Source organism: Pseudophryne corroboree, chromosome 10 (genome assembly GCF_028390025.1).
Source record: "Pseudophryne corroboree isolate aPseCor3 chromosome 10, aPseCor3.hap2, whole genome shotgun sequence".
NCBI lineage: Eukaryota > Metazoa > Chordata > Amphibia > Anura > Myobatrachidae > Pseudophryne > Pseudophryne corroboree.
The window spans coordinates 224229004-224249560 of record NC_086453.1 but is presented as its reverse complement, the minus strand read 5'-3'; the positions used below and the strand labels follow the sequence as shown (position 1 = coordinate 224249560).

The following is a 20557-nucleotide window of genomic DNA, read 5'->3' as shown; positions in this document are numbered from 1 at the left end:
TGTTCTGTATGTGTGGGGCCACAGATGCAATTAGGCACACAAATTGTGATTACATGGACACAAACATGCATCACAGGGAGTGTTTGCTACAAAATACAAGTTCTGTTACTATAGAACACTCACCTTATCTTAATACTGTGTGTGTGTGTGTGTGTGTGTGTGTGTGTGTGTGTGTGTGTGTGTGTGTGTGTGTGTGTGTGTGTGTGTGGTGATAATCGTATCCATGGCACCTAAACTACATCTGCAGTATGCTGAACATAAAAACTACTAACTGGAGTGTGAGCCTAGAATACATTTATGGTGTAGATGTTCCCAATACGGAATGATTAATTGATGCAAGCATAGTGCTTTAACTGTACAGTTCAGTTATTATGCTTAAGCCATATCAAGGCAGGTTTTGCCATTTTTTAAAGCTTGTACACTCAGAAAGATTTGTTGGATTTAAAAGGAACTGTCCTGGGAAAGCAGATTTAGATAAGGATGCTTCAGCTGTGTTTGGGTTGCCTACAGGAAATATTGCAGTACAACTAGTTTCACCAACATATGCAAGTTACAATTTTCTCTTTTACCTAACAAGTTTAGCGTTTAAAACCTCACAAGTTACCTCATCGGTTTTCAACCGTATGCGTCGCCGCACACTAGCGGTTCTGAGATGTGGCACCAGAGATGCCCGCTGCCTCACTTTAATTCATAATTTTATGCTAGGGCAGCACTGGGCTCTTTTCGGGTAGCCTGTGACCTATGGAGCAGCAGCGTGACTCAGGTTACGCACGCTACGTCACCTACCTGCCCAGTGCTCCTCCACATCACCTTCCCGCTCAGTGCTGCTCCTGTGTCCGCTTCTCACTGCTAGCTGCGCCAATGAAGGGAGACCGTAAACAGCTCCTGCCTCCTCCACAGCTGCAGCTCTACTAACCTACTATTTTTATTTGTTACTGTGGTGGCCAATATGCACTGCAATTACCATGGGGGCCAGTGTGTTCTGCAATTAGTTGGGGGCAATGTTTCCCCCCCCCCAGTGGTGATCGATGTGTGTTTTTTGCTCATGGGGAATGGATGGTGTGCCTTGGCAATTTTAAAATCCTGTTCGGTGTGCCGAAAATCACTGAGTTACCTAGTAGTAGCTAAATTACTCACTGTCTAAACGTGACATTTTATTTATTTATTTATCAGTTTTATATAGCGCAGCAAATTCCATTGCACTTTACAACTAGACACAAATAGAAGACAAAACTGGGTAAAAGGTAGGAGGGCCCTGCTTGCAAGCTTACAATCTATGGGGAAATAGGCATGGATACACAAGGCTAGGTGCTATCTATTGCATGTTTGTCCACCAGATTGTAAGAGTTCTTGGTGGGCTGCATGATATCACATCACAGCAGTGATGAACCAGGGTCAGGAGGAAAGGAGACTGAAGAAAGAATATGTGTGAGGATAAGTGTGGACTGTACTATGGGGATATAATTGGATAGGAAAGCTATGAAGGTAATGTGAACGGTTCTGGAATTTGATAAGCTTTTCTGAATAGGCGAGTTTTCAGGGAACGCTTGAAGACTAGAGGAGTCTTATTGTATGTGGTAGGGCATTCCACAGAGTGGGTGCAGCCCGAAGAAAGTCCTGAAATCGTGCATGGGAGAAAGTAAAGTGTGATGATAGACAGATCTTGTGAAGAGCAAAGAGGTCGGGTTGGGAGATATTTTGAGATAAGCAAAGAGATGCATGTTGGTGTAGTATGGTTAATAGCCTTGTGTGTAAGTAACAGTATTTTATATTGAATCCGGTATAATACAGGTAGCCAATGGAGCACTTACTCAACGGAAGTGAACACAGAACTAGACAATGACATCAGCTGCAAGCTAAGAAGACGTCTGCTTATTAAAGAAGCCTCCAGATCATGTAACAAGTGTCTCCAGCAACACCTGTTGCTGTAAATTCACAGTGCAAGCCTGCTTCCATGTCATCATGGAATATGTACAGCTCTCCACTGGGTCATTCTGTATAGTATTCCTGATAGAAGGCCTGATATGGTATCATAGCAACTGGAAGACATCAGAAGTCTACAACACCCATTTACAACCCCCAGCACTTGTGCTCATCAGGGATCAAGATACCATTTTCACCCATGAGATATACTCTGCATGCTGGTGTGATGCTTGTCTGGAAGAATCCTAATGCTGGGCAGCATACACTATACACTTATCTGTCCGATAATCTGCCAGATCTGGCTGGTTGAAATTAAAATCTGGTAATGGATGAGAGCAAATGACAATTGACCATTTGCTCCCAAACTCTGAAAAATGGACAAACCCGTCATTGAGACAATGATTAAATCACGGATTTAACCAATCTAAACAGTTTTTGGCCATTTTCCAGTGTTTGGGAGCCAGATAGTTGTGTAGTGTATGCCCAGCATAAGTCTCAACTCCCCTCCACTTTTTACACAATGCTATAGCACTTGCATGTATTGCTCGGTGTGCCATACCAACCCACAGAAAGACTTAAGATGCGTACTCACTATGCAATATTTTAAACAATATTGCTCATTTAACCCTTCTGAGTGATATAACTTGTAATATCACCAAGTGTGTATGCTACAAACAATAAGCAGTCCCGCACATAGTTATTGCCCCTCTGTGTTGCCTGCGCATACAGCTCAATTTAGACTTCTCATCCAAAACGGCATGCACGAGTCGGCAGTGGCATGATGTCACTGAACAATATCGCTAGTACTATCGTTCAGTGTGTATGCACTGTGTCAGCCGCATGGGATGGTAGGGAAAACACTAGGAGCGAATCGCCTAGTGTGTATGCACCTACATTTTCCAATCCACTTTTTAAATACACAGAAGGACTAGTCAGAAGCCTTGACTTTCCTTAATGGGAAAATCAATCCATCGTGATGTGAGCCTGAGAACAGAGCATTGAGTTCATCCACACTGCAAGTTTTACCTCACACCCATAGAGACGCATAGGAAATTTGCAGTGTTGGTGGTGTCACAACCGGCCGATGTGCGCTGCCAGGGTTCATAACGATACGCCAAGGTACAGTCAGTAACTGAATACCACACGCAATAGTCTGATTGTTGGAATACTAACCATTATTAGGGTCACAGGCGTGCGCAGAGACTGACTGGCGGGTGCCGCTCCGGACTTCCCCCCTCCACGGCATTATAGTGTTCTCTCACCTCCCCTGTCCTGGATATAGACTGCTCACCTGGTCCGCTCACCTGGGCAGCCCAGGTGAGCAGTTTATATCCAGGACAGGGGAGGTGAGAGAACACTATAATGCCGTGGGAGTCCAGAGCGGCACCCGCCAGTCAGTCTCTGCGCACGCCTGTGATTAGGGTTAGCTTTTGATGATCAAGAACTTAAGTGTGTACCGTCAAGTGATTTTGCATATACCACAAGTTCTGTTTATAAGACAACCTCCCCTAATTTTCCTGCACAGCTTGCTTCTGAAGTAGCCTCCAATTCATGACTGAAGGCATAAGTTAGTAAGAAACAAAAAACACTCAGCATAGTAGGTTAACAGCTGGTTAGTGACACAATAACCCATACCTTTCCAACCAGTGCTGGTGCAATGGTTTTATTGATGTGCTCAACGGCCTTAGAGACACCTGGAAAGGACAAGCACATTCAATCACTGATCACACACTAGCATGCTCCAGAGGCATTTCTAGACAAACATCTCCGGTGAAAAGCCTCACTGAACTATGTTGCCATCCACATCATGCATTTCTGGAGTGGCACGCAGCAAATGGAGGAGATGTGAGCCGTCTAGTAATACCACATTGGAAAAGTTAGTCAAACCCCATGCACTGGGAGGAGTGCAAGGCACAGGCTCCCATTACCTGGGTGCATAAAGCAGGTCCCAGAAACTCGTTTACATATTTCACAGCTCTTTTGACACCTGAGAGCAAGGGATAAAGAAAGATGAGGAAACATGGAGCTAGCCTATCAACAGAAGTCTTTAGAGAAGAAAGAAGGACCCACAAAATACTAGCCAGGACTAGAAATTTACAATAATTTTTTTGGTTCACAAATAGAAGGAAAATCCACCCATCCTACAAATACGCTCACAGGGCACTGCCGAGTCCTAGTACTGCATGCCATTACATTGGAGCATGACTGGTCAAAGTTACATATCATGGGATAGATTTATACCCCTTTTACTCTGCCAGTGCTGGATCCCACCCGGGAATTGGAAACTGGTCCTTACCGGGTGGGATCCGGCATTGGCTCCTGCAATATGCCGAGCAGGTTGCCTTAGCAGCAGGGGGCGGCACTGGGAGATGAGATCATCTCCGTGCCGCCCCTTCCTGCTGTAGTCAACGGGTCCTGGGACGCATCGACCCAGGAGCCCGTTTACGCAGCCAATGACTCAGTATTCAACCTAGGTATAACACTTCTTTATTCCCGGGTTGAATTGCAGAGTCAGGGATTTTGGCTATGCCCCTTTCACACTGCACGCCGACCCGTGTTGACCCGGCAATATGCCAGGTCAATACTGGGTTATTTGTGCGGTGTGAAAGGGGTATTACAGACCAGCACAGTGGTTCCCAAACTCAGCCCTCAAGGTATCACAACAGACCAGAATTTAAAGCGATCCATGCTAAAAGTTGACTTCAGTACCTCAGTCAGCTTGATTATATAAACTGTGCACAAGTATGGATATTCTTAAAACTTGGACTGCTAGGGTGCCTTGAGGACCACAATTGGGAACCACTGTGCCAGTGCCCTGTCAGAGCCACTGATCATTGGCCAATTTGCCAGATCACTTTAAACGGCAATAAAAATAAATGCCAAGCAAGCCTGATTAAGCATCCTTATTGCCATTTTATAGCTTTGACAACCTGCTGTTTAGTAAATATACACCCAGGTCTTCCACACAGTTACTTATTTTCAGCTACAAGTCGACCAATACATGTGAAATCTAAAGTTAAAAAGGAGGGGGGGAAAAAAAAAAAAAAACAAAAAAAAAAAAACCAACAACTTACCCTTCCCCAAGTAGCGAGTTTTGTCATTGTCCCGAAGCTCAAGTGCCTCATAGATACCAGTGGAAGCGCCACTGGGGACAGCAGCACGGAAGAGTCCTGGGAAGAGATACGTTTTGATAAGGTTATTTTCTCTTACGTCTTAAAGGATACAGGGGTTCCATTTAGTACCATGGGATATATGCATGTCCACTAGGAGCCATGGGCACTTTAAGAATTTGATAGTGTGGGCTGGCTCCTCCTATGCCCCTCCTACCAGACTCAGTTTAGAAAATGTGCCCAGAGGAGCCGGTCACGTCTCTGGAAGCTCATGAAGAGTTTTCTACATTTCTTTTTAAAGTTTGTTATTTTCAGGCAGGACTGGATGACACCAGCCTGCCTGCTTCGTGGGACTTGGGAGCAGGGAGGGGGGGGAGGAAATGGCCCAACCCCACTAAGGGTTAATGGTCCCGTTCCCCGCTGACAGGATGCTAGCTCCTGAGGGAACTATTTGCAAGCCCCACCATGGCGAGCGTACATTCCTGCAGCATGTCGCCACCCCTAACAGCCAGAAGAAAGAAGAGTGGCAAGTACTTAGCCGGTGTCCCAGTTAGTGGGTTGCCGGCCATTATGACGACATGAGGGTACGGAGACTCACAGCTTCTCACTGGGGCGGATTGCATCTACAGACTCCATACACAACTGCGTTTCAGTACACTGTACCCACACTGGCAAACAAAACCTTAAAACGGTTCAGTCTCCATTTTAAGCAAAAATTACCTCAGCTAGTATAAGAGAAAAAAAAAAAAAAAAAAAAAAAAAGCAGGAAGACCACGTGCCACTGAAGGGGCAGGGCTTCACTATGAGAGGATCCAGCAGCTCACCAGCACCAAATCCACAGACAATGGATGCATCAGTATCCAGTCTGTCAGAAAATGGTGTTGCCCGTCCCTGGTGCAGCCTCACTGAATGACATGGCTAATCCTTGTATGCTGCTGCTAGGGTGGCCCAGATACCCACTACAGCATGTGAGTGGATCACTAAAGCCATTGCTAGATGGTCAGGTAACGTAATTGAGGGGTTGGATTCCTTATCTGGTTGGAGGGGGGGGGGGGGGGGGGGGGGGATTGTTTTACTCATGCAACATATACCGAACTCTACTTTTATGGCTTCCACCATAAAGTTTGCAGTGTGTTTGCTTAATGCACACACAACAGCTATGGCAGTGTCAGCATGCAGGGGCTTATGGTTACGCCAATGGACTGTGGACGTGGACTCCAGGAGAGGCGTGGAAGGCCTACCCTTCACAGGAGAGGCCTTATTTGGAGATGAACTAGACAAATGGATCTCCAAAGCTACTGTGGGTAAGTCTACATATCTTCCTCCTGCAGCTCCCCTAACTAGGAAGGCCTACTCTACAGTCCTTTCGGACTGCCAAGTTTAAGAGCAAAGCCAGAGGATTCTCTACAGCCACCAGAGGTAAACCATGCAAACCAGCAACTGCCGGTTCTCAGGGACAGAGCTCCAGCATGATGGTGGACCGCCATGCCTAGAAGACTGGCAGGTGGGAGCCAGACAAAAAAAATAAATAAAAATGGGTCCCATCTGGACAAAATCATGCCAGGATCCCAGAGTCAGATCATATTTCCCAGAGGTACAGACTGGAGTTTCAGGAACTCCTAAATCATATTCTTCAAATCAGGCTTACCAGTTTCACAGGAGGCAAGTATAACCTTACAGGATGCCATTCAAAAACTGGTACAAACGCAGGTCATTGTTCCAGTTCCATCTAATCGTCAAAACAAGGGGGTATTATTCAGACTTGTTAGTAGTGCTGAAACCGGACGGTTCGGTAAGGCTGATTCTGAATCTAAAAATCAGTGAACCCATACTTACGAGTAATTTCAAGATGGAGTCTGAGTGGTGATCTCAGGTCTGGAGGAGGGGAATTTCTAGTGTCTCTGGATATCAAGAATGCGTGCCTACACATTCTGATCTGGCCACCTCACTAGGCTCATCTACGGTTTGCACTGCAGGACTGTCACTACTAGTTCCAGGCCCTAGCATTTGGTCTCTCCATGGCACAGAGGGTGTTAAAAGTGATGTCAGAGATGTTTCTCCTTCACAAGCAGGGAGTGAACATAATTCTGTACCTGGACGATCTTCTGATAAAGGCTCCATCCAGAAAGGTTGTTGAACAGCATTGGCCTCACAACCCAGCTACTCCTGGATCACAGCTGGAGTTGGAATCTTCTGAAATCTTACTTGGAGCCAATTCGGAGGCTATCATTTCTGGGAATGATTCTGGACAAAGCATTTTTTTTTTTAAATCCAGTCGATGGTTCAGGATGTCCCGAGACCAACCTGGGTATCAGTGCACCTATGCATTCGCCTTCTGGGAAAAATGGTGGCCTCTTAAGAGGCTCTTCAGAACAGAAGGTTTCATGCACAACCCTTCCAGCTCAATCTGTTGGACAAATGGTCCAAATCACATCTTCACATGCACCAGAGGATCAGTCCGTCGCCAAAGGCCAGTATCTCCCTCCTGTGGTGGCTACAGACGTCTCACCTGATCAAAGGGCGACGGTTCGGGATTCAAAATTCGATTCTGCTAACCACAGACGCAAGCCTCAGAGGTTGGGGGAGCAGTCACCCAGGGGGTGCAGTTTCAAGGAAGATGGTCAAGTCAGGTAGTCGTCCTTCCACTCAACATTCTGGAACTCAGGGCTACACACTTCTGCAGGCCTCATTCTTCAAGATCGGACCATTCAGGCGTAATGAAAAGCAGAGCAGCAATATGAGGTGTCAAGAATTCTCCCCTGGGCAGAAAAATACGCTGCAGTGTTGTCGGCAGTTTTATTCCGGCAGTAGACATCTGGGAAGCAGACACGACCTGCACCCAGGGGAGTGGGGCCTTCATCCAGAGGTGTTCAGGTGCTTGACAAGTTGATGGGGATATCCACAGATCGACATGATGGCCTCTTGTCTCAAGAAGCTCAAGCGATTTGTTCCAGGTCGAGGCCCACAGGCAGTGGCCACTCAGACTACTCCATGGGTATATCAGATGGTGTACGTGTTTCCTCCACTTCCTCTGATCCCAAGAATTCTAAAAAGGAATAAAAGGGAAAAGGTTCAGGCAATTTTCATCGCTCCGGAATGGCCTGGTACGCGGATCTCCTGGAGATGCTCCTCGAAGATCCGTGGCCTCTACCTCTTTGTGAGGATCTTCTGCCACAGGGTCCGTTCGTCTATGAAGACTTGCCACGCTACGTTTGACGGCATGGAAGTTGGACGATTCTTGCCAGGCGAGACATTCCTGACAAAGTCATCCAGACTAGGATTCAAGCCAGGAAGGGGGTAACGTCTAAACATTACCACCGTATTTGGAAGAAATAAGTCTCTTGGTGCGAAAGCAGAAAATATTCTGCGGTGGTATTTCATCTGGGACGTTCCCTGCTTTTTCTGCAGTCGGGTGTGGATGTGGGCCTAGGCCTGGGTTCAATAAAAGTCCAGATTTCGGCCTTTTCCATTTCAGAAACAACTGGCTTCTCTTCCTGAGGTACAGACGTTCTTGAAAGGAGTTCTGCACATACAACCTTCTTTTGTGCCTCCTACGGCACCTTGGGATCCCAATTTGGTGTTTCAGTTCCTCCAATAGGACTGGTTTGAACCATTACAGGAGGTAGAGGCTAAGTATTTACGTGGAAGACAGTCACCCTGTTGGCCTTGGCTTCAGCAAGACGCTTGTCGGAGCTAGGGGCGTTGTCTCACAAGAGCCCCTACTTAATTTTCCATGAGGACAGAGCTGAACTCAGAACTAGTCAGCAATTCCTTCCTAAGGTGGGGTCAGTGTTTCACATCAACCAACCTATTGTGGTTCCAGCTGTTACGGACACCTCTGTTACTCCAAAGTCTTTGGATGTTGTGAGGGCTTTGAAAGTGTATGTAAAGAGGACAGCTCGTCACAGGAAATTGGATTTGCTGTTCGTTCTCTATGATCCCAATAAAATTTGGTGTCCTGCTTCAAAGCAGTCCATTGCACGCTGGATCAGGCTCACTATCCAGCATTTCCATGGCAGGATTGCCGGTTCCGAAATCTGTTCAGGCCCACTTGACTAGGTCGGTGGGTTCAATGGCGGCTGACCGGGGTGTCTTGGCATTACAGCTCTGCTGAACAGCTACTTGGTCAGGTTTGAACACGTTTGCAAAGTTTTACAAGTTTGATACTTTGGCCTCCCGAGGACCTTCAGTTTAGTCAGTCAGTTCTGCAGGAACCTCGGCACTCCCACCCGGTTTGGGAGCTTTGGTACTTCCCCATGGTACTAAATGGAACCCCAGTATCCTCTAGGACATAAGAAAATAGGATTTTAATTAAATACCGGTAAATCCTTTTCTCGTAGTCTGTAGAGGATATTGTGTGCCCACCCGGTGCTCCATTCTTCTTGCAATGTTACTTTATGTATTGTTGTTTGGTTCGCATGGCTTTCCTCTTGTTTGTGTGTGCTGGTTTGGAATCTCACCACTATCCTTATCTATCCTTCTCTCAAAGTATGTCAGTCTCCTCAGGCACAGTTTCCTAGACAGAGTCTGGTAGGAGGGGCATAGAGGGAGGAGCCAACCCACACTATCAAATTCTTAGAGTGCCCATGGCTCCTTGTGGACCCATCTATACCCCATGGTACTAAATGGAACCCTAGTATCCACTACAAGAAAATAATTTACCGGTAGGTAATTAAAAACCTATTTTCATTGACAGGAGTACAATGCGTGTTTGATTAGTTAAACCTTAGCCAAGATTATTTCACAAGACCTTTGCTAATGCTTTGTTTGCTCATTTGAAATCAAGCCCACCTGAAAAAATACCATATGAAGTAATTAGACCTTAGAAGCGAACTGGACATGATCAGACAAAGTTATGGCCTCAAGTTCATCTGCTTCTGAAGCCAGCCTTCGTGGTCTTAAGGCAGATTTTTAGTAAACCCTTGCTTAGCAAAATTGCTGTACACATACCAAACGTGTGAATCTAATTTCCCTTTTCCACTAGTTAAAAAAAAAACACAAAAAAAACAAACAAAACAGGTGTTTCTGCTAGTGGAACAGGGCCCCCCCACAAAAACCCAGATCAAGTGACCCATGAATCCTACCCGGTTAGGACATGGGAACGATCCGGGTAGGGTTGTAGTGTAAACGGAAGCAGTGTCAATGCAACACAGCCCACGTTTACACTGTATGGAAGGGCGGCGCTGGGAGATCATGTGATCTTTTGGTTCTTTCAAGCTACCTTCAGCTGTCCTGGCAGCACCACAGATCTTTAATGTGAATTGTCAATTGGAACAGTCAGATGATTCAAGTAATTAATGTTTGGTGATGGGAAGAGCTCAAATCCCTCTTTGCCTTATTTTCAGCAGTGCAGAGTGCACTGAACTGAATGGAATTTGTCCAATGTACTTTGTGAATCAGAGATACCATATAACGCAACATATCAGACTTGCCAGCAATATGGTCAAGTATAGCATGTGACTTTAGGAGACATTACATCTGGCCACAGCAGCCTCACTTAAAATGACACAAGTTTGCCACCACTCTGCAACCTGATGTGGGTTTTTTGCAGACTCCAAGAACTGAGGCATAGCATATGCAATTAAGCAGATAAATGCCAAAGCATGATGGTCAGAAATCAGACTGATTTAAAAGGGCGGACCCACATAAGGATAAATAAAAGACTTCTGACGCTTAAGGGCCCTACACATTGGGGGTAATTCCAAGTTGATCGCAGCAGGAAATTTTTTCGCAGTTGGGCAAAGCCATGTGCACTGCAGGGGGGCAGATATAACATTTGCAGAGAGTTAGATTTGGGTGGGTTATTTTGTTTCTGTGCAGGGTAAATACTGGCCGTTTTATTTTTACACTGCAATTTAGATTGCAGATTGAACTCACCACACCCAAATCTAACTCTCTGCAAATGTTATATCTGCCCCTCCTGCAGTGCACATGGTTTTGCCCAACTGCTAAAAAAATTCCTGCTGTGAGCAACTTGGAATTACCCCCATTAAGCGATCCGCCGCCGAGCTGCCCGACGGCTAGTACGGCCGACCCGGCGGCAGGGGGATTGAATAGATCGGAACAGTTTGAGGCCTAACAAAAAAACAAAACAGAAACAACCATCTTTCCGACAAGACGGCAGTTTCAGACTACAATTAAATATAGGGATTTTTGCTACTTACCGTAAAATCTCTCTGATTCCATCTGGGGGACGCTGCGATGTTACTTGTGGGTTAGAGTGTGTGGATGGGAGTTTGGCACAGAACCTATCAAAACTAACTCCTCCCCCCTCTAACCCCTCCCATCTCCAGCCTACCACCAGATCACCTCAGTTAACGTTTAGCAAAGCCGGAGGAGATTATAGAACTTGACCAAGGAAACCAGACAAAAATACGGGAGGGATCGCAGCGTCCCCCAGATGGAATCAGAGAAAGATTTTACGGTAAGTAGCAAAAATCCCTATTTCTCTTTCATCCATCTGGGGGACGCTGCGCTGTTACTTGTGGGATTTCCCAAAGCAAGCTAATTAGAGGAGGGAGACGTGGACGGCATAGCCGCCCGTAAAATCTGACGCCCAACAGAGGCAGACTCCACACCAAAAGTATGAAAACTGTAGAACTTTGTGAAGGTATGCACAGAAGACCAGGTTGCCGCTCGACATAACTGCTCGATGGACACTCCACCGCGCACAGCCCAAGAGGCCCCAACAGCTATGGTCGAATGAGCCCTCAACGAATCAGGAATAGGTAACGCTGAAGAAACATAAGCCTGTCTAAGAGCAGAGGTAACCCAGCGCGCCACTGTATTTTTAGAGGCCGGCCAGCCATGCTTGGGCGCAGCAAACAAAATCAGTAAGGTATCCGTACGTCGAATAGATTCTGTACGGGACAAATATATGCGTAAGGCTCTAACAACATCTAAGGAGGCCAAATGCAATCCCCTCCAGCAGATTCTGGAACAAACGTCGGAAGAACAATGTCCTGATTCATATGGAAAGCCGATACCACTTTAGGCAGAAAAGAAGGCTTTGTACGCAAAACCACTCGATTGTCGTGAAAAACCAACAAAGGCGGCCTGCAAGAAAGGGCTGCCAACTCAGAAACACGCCTAGCGGAGGCAATGGCCAAGAGAAAAACCACTTTAAGAGTAAGAAAACGTAACTCAACAGAATTTAATGGTTCAAACGGAGGCTTCTGGAGAGCCTGAAGAACCAGATTTAAATCCCACGGTGGAACCGGAGGTATAAAGGGAGGTTGAATCCCGAGTACACCCTGAAAGAAGGTCTGAACTTCCGGAATGGTAGCCAATCTTTTTTGAAAAGTACCGACAGTGCTGAAACCTGTCCCTTAAGAAGACAAACGAAGTCCCTTAGTCAGACCCTCTTGGAGAAAAGAGAGCAGATGAGGTAATTGGAAGAGGTGCGGGGACAACCCACGCCTTTCAAACCAAGCAATGTAAATACGCCATACCCTGTGATAAATACGAGAAGTGACAGGCTTCCTAGCCTGAAGCATTGTTTTTACCACTGGACGAGATAATCCTTTAGCTCTTAAAATGTTGGATTCAAGAACCAAGCCGTCAAAGCCAGACGATCTAAACTCTGATGGTGACAAGGACCTTGTAAGAGGAGATCGGGTCGTAGAGGAAGACGGAACGGTTCTCCGACCACCATGCTCCGAAGAAGTGTACCACTGACGTCGAGGCCAGTCTGGTGCTACAAGAATGACTGGTAGACCCTCTCTGCGGATGCATTGAAGACGCGGTATCAAGGGAATTGGAGGAAACACATATCCGAGACGAAATTGCCACGGGGCTGTCAATGCATCGATTAGCATTGCTTGAGGGTCTTGAGTGCGAGAGCCGTACTGAGGTAACTTTCGGTTTAGGCGGGATGCCATGAGATCTATGTCTGGTGTGCCCCACTGAGACACCAGGGTCAGAAAGACTTCTTGATGAAGTTCCCATTCCCCCGGATGTATCTTGTGGCGGCTTAAGAAATCTGCTTCCCAGTTTTCTAACCCTGGAATGTGAATTGGGGATATGGTCGGAATCCACTTCTCCGCCCACTGTAGAATATGTGTGACTTCCTTCATGGCTCTCCAACTGCGAGTTCCTCCCTGCTTGTTTATGTAAGCTACTGCTGTTGCGTTGTCTGATTGGATGCGTACTGGGTGACCCCTGACACTGTCCTGTATCTGAACCAGAGAATACCGAATTGCTCTTAACTCTAAAATGTTGATTGGTAGCCTTGATTCCTGAACGCTCCAGAGCCCCTGGAGATGCAGAGACTGAAATACCGCCCCCCAACCGGTGAGGCTGGTGTCCGTGGTGACCATCATCCAATCCCATACCGTGAACGGTGCTCCTTTGGTCAGATTTGGACTGTGAAGCCACCAAAGTAGAGACTGTCGAGTCTGAACCGACAGCCGGCATAATTGCAAGTCCAGATGCGGACCCGTCTGATTCCAAGAGCCCAGAATCTGAGACTGAAGGGCACGAGCATGAAATCTGGCATATGGTACCGCCTCGAACGCTGCTACCATCTTGCCCAACACCTGCATACATCTGAGCACCGACACCCTTGGCAATTGTAAGAGAGCGAATCCTGGACCTGAGATCCTGAATCTTGTCCGGAGGTAGAAAAACCCTCTGCCTCCTTGTGTCGAACAGGAGACCTAGAAACACTATCTCCTGAGAGGGAGTCAGGGAAGATTTTTGGAAATTCACAATCCATCCGAAAAATTGCAGAGTGGCCGTAGTGCGCTGTAGGTGTAGTTGAAGAAGTTCCGGCGAGGAAGCTTTTAGAAGTAGATCGTCTAGATAAGGAGTAATGTTGATCTCCTGGCCTCTGAGGACCGCTACCACGTGACCCAATATTTTTGTAAATACTCGAGGGGCCGTGGAAAGACCGAAGGGAAGAGCCTGAAACTGGAAGTGCCAGGGCCCTAGTGCGAACCTCAACAGACATTGGTGACCCGACCAAATTGGAACGTGGAGATAAGCGTCCTTTATGTCGATAGATGCCAAATATTCCTCTGGTTCCATGGCTGCGATGATTGAACGAATCGATTCCATTTTGAACTTCTGGACAGAAAGGTAAGGATTCAGGCACTTTAGATTTAAAATGGGCCGAAAGGAACCGTCCGGTTTGTTTACTAGAAAAAGACTTGAGTAAAACCCTTGACCGCGTTGAGTTCTGGGAACTGAACAAATTACTCCTTGTTTCAAGAGCGTGAAAGTAGCCCGAGTTATTGCTTGTTGTCTGGAGGGATCCCTCGGAAGAGGAGTGATGAAGAAACGGTTTGGAACAGGTTCTTCGAGATCTAAAATGTAACCTCGGGTTATGACTCCAGACACCCACTGATCCGGATGCGACAGGAGCCACACCTCTTTGAACTGTAGTAACCGCACTCCCACTACCAAGGATCCCTCCAGGGGATTCCTTGCGTCATGCTGCAGGCTTGTCGGCAGGTTTGACTGCCGCTCTGCGAGGTGCTTGTGCACCCCTACCACGGTACACGCCTCTACGTGGGAATCTTGAAAAGGCCCGAAAGGACTGGAACCCGCCCCTACTCGGAGTACGGAAGGATCGAAACCTAGTCGCTCTTGACTTCTGAGGGGCAACTGGAAGAAATGGACTCTTACCACCTGTAGTATCAGAGATAATCTTTTTAAGCTCTGAACCAAAGAGGAACTCTCCTTCAAAAGGAACCGCTGTCAATGTCTGTTTTGAATCAGTCAGCGTTCCAAACACGAAGCCATAGCACACGCCTTGCTGTAACCGCCTGAGCAGATACCCACGACTGTAGTGAGACAGAGTCTAGTAAGGCCTCACCAACGAAGGTGACCGCCTCGGAGATCTGCTCAGCCAGCTGAATAGCCTCTGATGGGTCATCTGACTGCATGCCAGATACCACCTGGCCCAACCATTCATCAACGGCTTTAAGGACCCAGGCACTAGCAAGTATTGGGCGCAGAGAAATACCTGATAAAACAAAAATGGACTTAAGAATAGCTTCAAGCTTCCGATCTGTTGGATCCTTTAATGTCACTGATTGTGCTGAAGGAATTACCGTAGCCTTCGCCAAATGAGAAATAGGAGCATCCACTCTCGGAGCAGTCTCCCAGAATTTTGTGTCTTCATCTGCAAAGGGATACAAAAATTTTAATTTCTTAGGAGCCTGAAATCGTGAATCTGGCCTAAGCCAAGGTTCCTTCAAAATGTCTTCAAAATGAGTATAAGACGGAAAGACTACTACTTGTCTTTTCGGACGCTTGAAGAAACCTGAAGTCTCCGCCGAATCCTGAATATTAAGAGTCTGACGGATGGCCTCAATCAATAATCTGACACCTGAACTTGTAGATAATTCCTCCTCTTCCCAGGCGGAAGTATCCTCCCACTCAGACTCCAGTTCGCCCTCCTCCAGAGGAGCGGATACCGGATCCAAGTCCTCTCCTGGGAAGGTGATAGCAGCCACCAGATGCTGTCGCTTAGCGGCCGCCGAACTGGACGCGGACACCATCTTGTTAATAGACTGTGCCAAGTCTGCAATACTTTTTCCCATATTCCTTGCCCAAGGTGGCTCCATAGTCGACTGACCGGAATCCACCCCTGACTGTGATTGACGTAAATCAGCAATAGCGTCGGCCATGTTCCTGGCCCACAGAGGGACTGACTGATCTGCTGATACACTAGGCTGCTCTACTGTAGGTGTCACGGAGCATGTCCTGCAGAGCGAACCAGGATCCGTGCTACCCTTTGACATCTTTGAACCACACTGAGAACAGGCAAAATATACAGCTGAGCCAGTCTTCCCCTTAGTAGGTTTGTCTGGCTTACTGGTTATATATATATATATATATATATATATATATATATATATATATATATATATATATATTTTTTTTTTTTTTAGTGACTTCTTAAATAAAGGAAATTTCTATATAAAAAGCTTCCCACCTATACAGTTGCTGACAAATTGTGTACCCCTCCTGTAAATCTCAGTGTGAGTACTAAACAACTGATAAAGAAGAGTCAAGACAGCCTGTGGGAAACCTTGCAGGATACTTCTTACAATCTTATACTTGCTATTTTGCTGCTCCCCGCCTGTGAGATATACAGGGTGAGATGCTGTCCCTGTGTGTTGTGGCGTCAGCGCAGTGTCCCCTGCTTCCACTCCGGCAGCAAGCAGGCGCCTGAAGGTGGGACCCGCCCCCACAGAGTGAGGACGACGGACGCTACATGGCGGGAGCGCAATGCGGGAAGACGTCATCTCCCCCAGCATCCCGCCGCGGTTACTGCTCCCCTTCATTGACCGGAGCGTCATACGTTCCCTTCCCTGAAGGGACCTTCCACTCTCTGCGCTGTTACACTAGCGGCGGCGATCTGAGAGATCCCGTGCGCTAGTGCTGCCCGCAGGGACCTTAGCGCTGCAGTGAAAAGAAAACTAGCGGCGGTGATTTGAGTGGTCCCGTCCGCTAGAACTGTGAATACAGTCTCCTCCATAATAGGGGAACAGGGGAAGGGGGTAGGGATTAGGATCTTGTCCTACCGTGACAGCCAGTGTCCCCCGCTCTGTTTATGCCTCCTCGGATCTGAGCCCGGAATGAGAGAGCCCCAGTGACCGCAGTATGGTGACTCACCAGAGGCGCAAAAAGGAGTGAGTAAAAACATACTGACTAACCCCACTCCTGTTATACTTGTCACCTGTGGACAGGGACTAAGTATTATTGAAGAAATCTAAAGAAAAGAAATAAAACCTAACTAAAAGCTATAGCTAAGGAATCTGTGCCTGTACTCCTCAGGCACAAAACTAAAACTGAGGTGATCTGGTGGTAGGCTGGAGATGGGAGGGGTTAGAGGGGGGAGGAGTTAGTTTTGATAGGTTCTGTGCCAAACTCCCATCCACACTCTAACCCACAAGTAACAGCGCAGCGTCCCCCAGATGGATGAAAGAGAAATACCCCTATATGTCAGTGAGAACGTATACGGAACAGAACTTTCATTTAAAAAATTAGAAAACAAACAAACAAACAAACATGTGGCCGCTACATTGTAGCGCTTCATGTACAGATTCAGAAACTAGCATAGCCTCCTCTTGCGTCCTAGTCACAGTGCAAATAAGACGCATTTAAGGGAAAAAAGTAAATTAAAAAAAAAAAAAAACATGTCAGAGGGGCTACAGGTGCACGACTGCAGCAAAGATGTAGGAGGACATTTGTATGGCAGCTTTCTGGATTAAGCAAGTATTTCTTATTGCATTGATGGTATACTTAAAGTATGACATGGGTCAGATTCAGTAACAAACCTTTATTTGTGTACAGATCAACCTCCACAGTCGGGTTCCCACGGGAGTCAAATACTTCTCTTCCATGGATCTTTTTGATAGACATGGTGTCCTGATTACATAGAAGATAAACATGTAAGTGCATCAACCAAGTCACAAGTGGTGTCCCTGGTCATACAGCTATACCACCCACATGCCAAACCAGAGCCCAGCAATTAAATGCTTTATTTCAGCCTCCTTTCTCGAGGAACAACATCTGTTTGTTCTGGATATAACAGCTGAAAGGTAACAGCAGTAAAAGTCTGAATTTAACGTATTCAGCGTCTGACACCAATTATTCAGTTCATTGCATTACTCTAACTGCTCCTTCTTGCTACATGGTTTGAGTAGGTTCTGCAAGTCCCGAATTAGAGGTCTGAAAAATTGGTGGAGGAGGACTGGAGGACTAATGAAAATGGTGAAAAATTGTGATCCCATAGGTGGTGAGTGGGGTGTTAGGAACACAATCTCACAAGGAGAATGCAAAGCATAGCCTAATACACTGGCACAGAGGGGGTTAACTTCTCATTTTACAGGGATATGCTCATGACCTCCAATTCCACACCCTTCAAGGTCACAGGTATTGAAGGACTTGTAGGGGACACTACTGTCACCAATTCAGCAACCCGTAACCACTGAGCAATCCTATGCTTAGGCAGCTGCCTAACCAGACTAGACAGTTCACCACATCCTATACATACAGCTGTAATGTCCTTGATAAAACCTTCCTTCCTGGATGCCATTTCCCCGCCTCTTTACAGTGTCACAGAAATGCAGCATTTCAGGTTAACCCCTTTGTCACCTGCTAAAACAGGATTCACTTCCTGAAGGGGAGTCTCCTCCATTCATTTATACTCTAGTGATCAGATAGCTCCAGGTCACATAGTTTAAGGACCACTGAGCATCTTTCCCATAATGTTCATGTCGATTGTGAAAGTACAGATCAGCACTATATCTAGCATTGTTCTACAAATGGTTAGTAAAACCCTCCACATTTATTTCTTTACATATGCAAGATCACCGTGTTAGAATGATACAAGGCCATGTCATTTGCTCACTACATATAGGCTGAATAAAAATGTATATCGTACATTAAAATAACAGCAGTCACTGGTATTAGATACTGTGAGAAGTTTCCCACAATGCTCGGCTGCTGAGGCAGCCTACCACATCTCAGAGGTAAAAGCCATGTACAATGTTGTGCACTGGATTTCCAGACAGTACAAAGGTTGAAGAGAAAGGGCAGTGTCAATGCAAAACATTCAGTGCAGCTTCCTCTGCAGTAAACAAGTCACCAATGACCCACATCTATAGCCAGACTCCATTGGATGCCTAGAGATCAAGAGCTGCATCCATTCTAATCCAGAATGGCTGCAGTTAATTAACCCTTTCATATTACTAGTAAGCATTGGTCATGACCGCAGGACAGATTATATTATAGCAGAACCAGTGCAGCAATGATGTAAGAGTGAAGAAACTGTGGCAGCCTCATTTCTGTATTAGGGTATTTCATTATTAGTCATAACAGAACTTCCTTTCTTGCAGGGGCAGGCCCTGGCTCCAGTGATTCAGGGAGAAGGATTGCTCATTTACTGAAAATGGATGCCTTGCATATGTCCTACTGCTCACACGTGTAGTACAAGGGGCTTCCGACCCTGTAACAGGCAGAAAGGCCACCCTAATACATATATCTGGTACATTAGTAACTGGTCCCTTGGTGCAATGCTGCAATTAATGGAAGTGGTTTCCTGGCAACCACATAGGAAACATGCCACTTGCTTGTTCTGTGTAAAGCCTATGAGACGTGCAACAGTTCTTTCTGCAGACTATGCAGCCTCAGACATACATGCCACATTAGAATGTACAGAAGAGGTAAACCACTGAATGGGAACTTCAAGCTCTTCATATATAATAATAAATAATAATAATAAGATATGGCTGCCATTATCTAGCCTGCAAGTGTGCCACACCCACTTATCTCTTGTATCACAAATCATACAACCAGTTTTCAATTTGGTTTCCTGCCAGAAAGACACCCAAGATCTGTTCTTTCTGATGCCAGTACCCAAGAGGGAGGCATTGCAGGGTGAGCTGCTGTAGAAATGCAGCCATTTTAAGAGAGCAACTCAGTTTCTCTAGTGACTGTCTCCCACACATGTAGTGCCACCATATACAAGCAGTCTTCTAGCATTTGTGACCAAGAAGCAGACCACCTGTCCATGCCCACACCTCTCATTGAAACAATGGACAGTCCTGATCATCTGCTATGTAACTGGCCTTCAGCCTGACTGCGGAGTAACATCCTATGCAGGCAAACAGGGAAGGAAAGGAGGAAGCCTAAGAAGATGATGAAGTAAGCAATCAAATCCTACCCTGTGCATGCAGATTTCTATTTCTGGGAGGCAGCAGCTGAGACCTAGCATCTGTCATAGGCATCCAGTACAGTAACCACCAGTGTCAGGTTCCCATCACATACATATGGCACCCCTATAGATTGAGCGCACACTTACCTGCCATCAGTCTGACATGCATAGGACAATTACCACCACTTACATTACAATAGCCATACTGCAGCCCTGGCAGGGCAGATTATATATGTACAGCACCCGCTGCCAGGAACAGAACCTGGTTACTGTTATCCGAGTAGTTACCCTTACTACAGGTGCAGACAACACTACAGTAAGTGATACAGGAGATTACGCTGGGGCACACAGGTTATCAGCAGCAGGACACCCGTTGTCTCCAGTACATGCACTGGCAGCTAATGATGCGCTGTGACAGCCGCAGCTCCCTCCCTTACCTCAGCGTGTTACTCTGCTTTCCGGCTGGGAGAAACGAGATGATATTACAGCAGCGCTTGGTTTTTATACAGCGCAGCCCCCACATGAGGGCCCGCCTTTCATTGGCCGTCACTAGCTCCCCTGCGAGTTCCCCTGCCTAATCCTGATTGGCTAAAGGGCGCTCATGCGACTGTTCAGTAATCCAGGAAGTGAGGCTGGGGGAGCTGTCACTCAGTTGGGGAGACGGTGTACGTGCTGCCGGGGGAGCTGTAGGGAGGTTTGTGTCATTCGTAGTGACATGCGTACTGCAATGTTCTAATGAATGGCTGCTTTATATTCGTTGCTGATGGAAATTAGTACACTGTTTGGAGGATAGATATAGAAATATGTCTACAGACAGATATATGTAAATAAATAAATAAATAATAATAATTAA

At 46.4% G+C, this 20557-nt stretch overlaps 1 protein-coding gene across 2 annotated transcripts in view; it reads right to left on the bottom strand.

The window, feature by feature from the left end:
* Positions 1-20249, bottom strand: part of ENO1 (enolase 1) — a 47631-nt gene extending 27382 nt beyond the window's left edge. The window contains exons 1-4 of one of the 2 annotated variants that reach the window (XM_063943107.1): positions 20142-20249; positions 17324-17414; positions 4998-5093; positions 3559-3617 (exon numbers count right to left, since the gene is read on the bottom strand). In XM_063943107.1, coding sequence (XP_063799177.1) covers positions 3559-3617; positions 4998-5093; positions 17324-17408 — 240 coding nt within the window. In that variant the 5' untranslated portion in view covers positions 17409-17414; positions 20142-20249. Of the gene's footprint in view, positions 1-3558; positions 3618-3851; positions 3911-4997; positions 5094-17323; positions 17415-20141 lie in introns of those variants that run through there. The other variant, XM_063943106.1, reaches the window with a different exon arrangement.
* Positions 20250-20557: the final 308 nt, after the last annotated feature.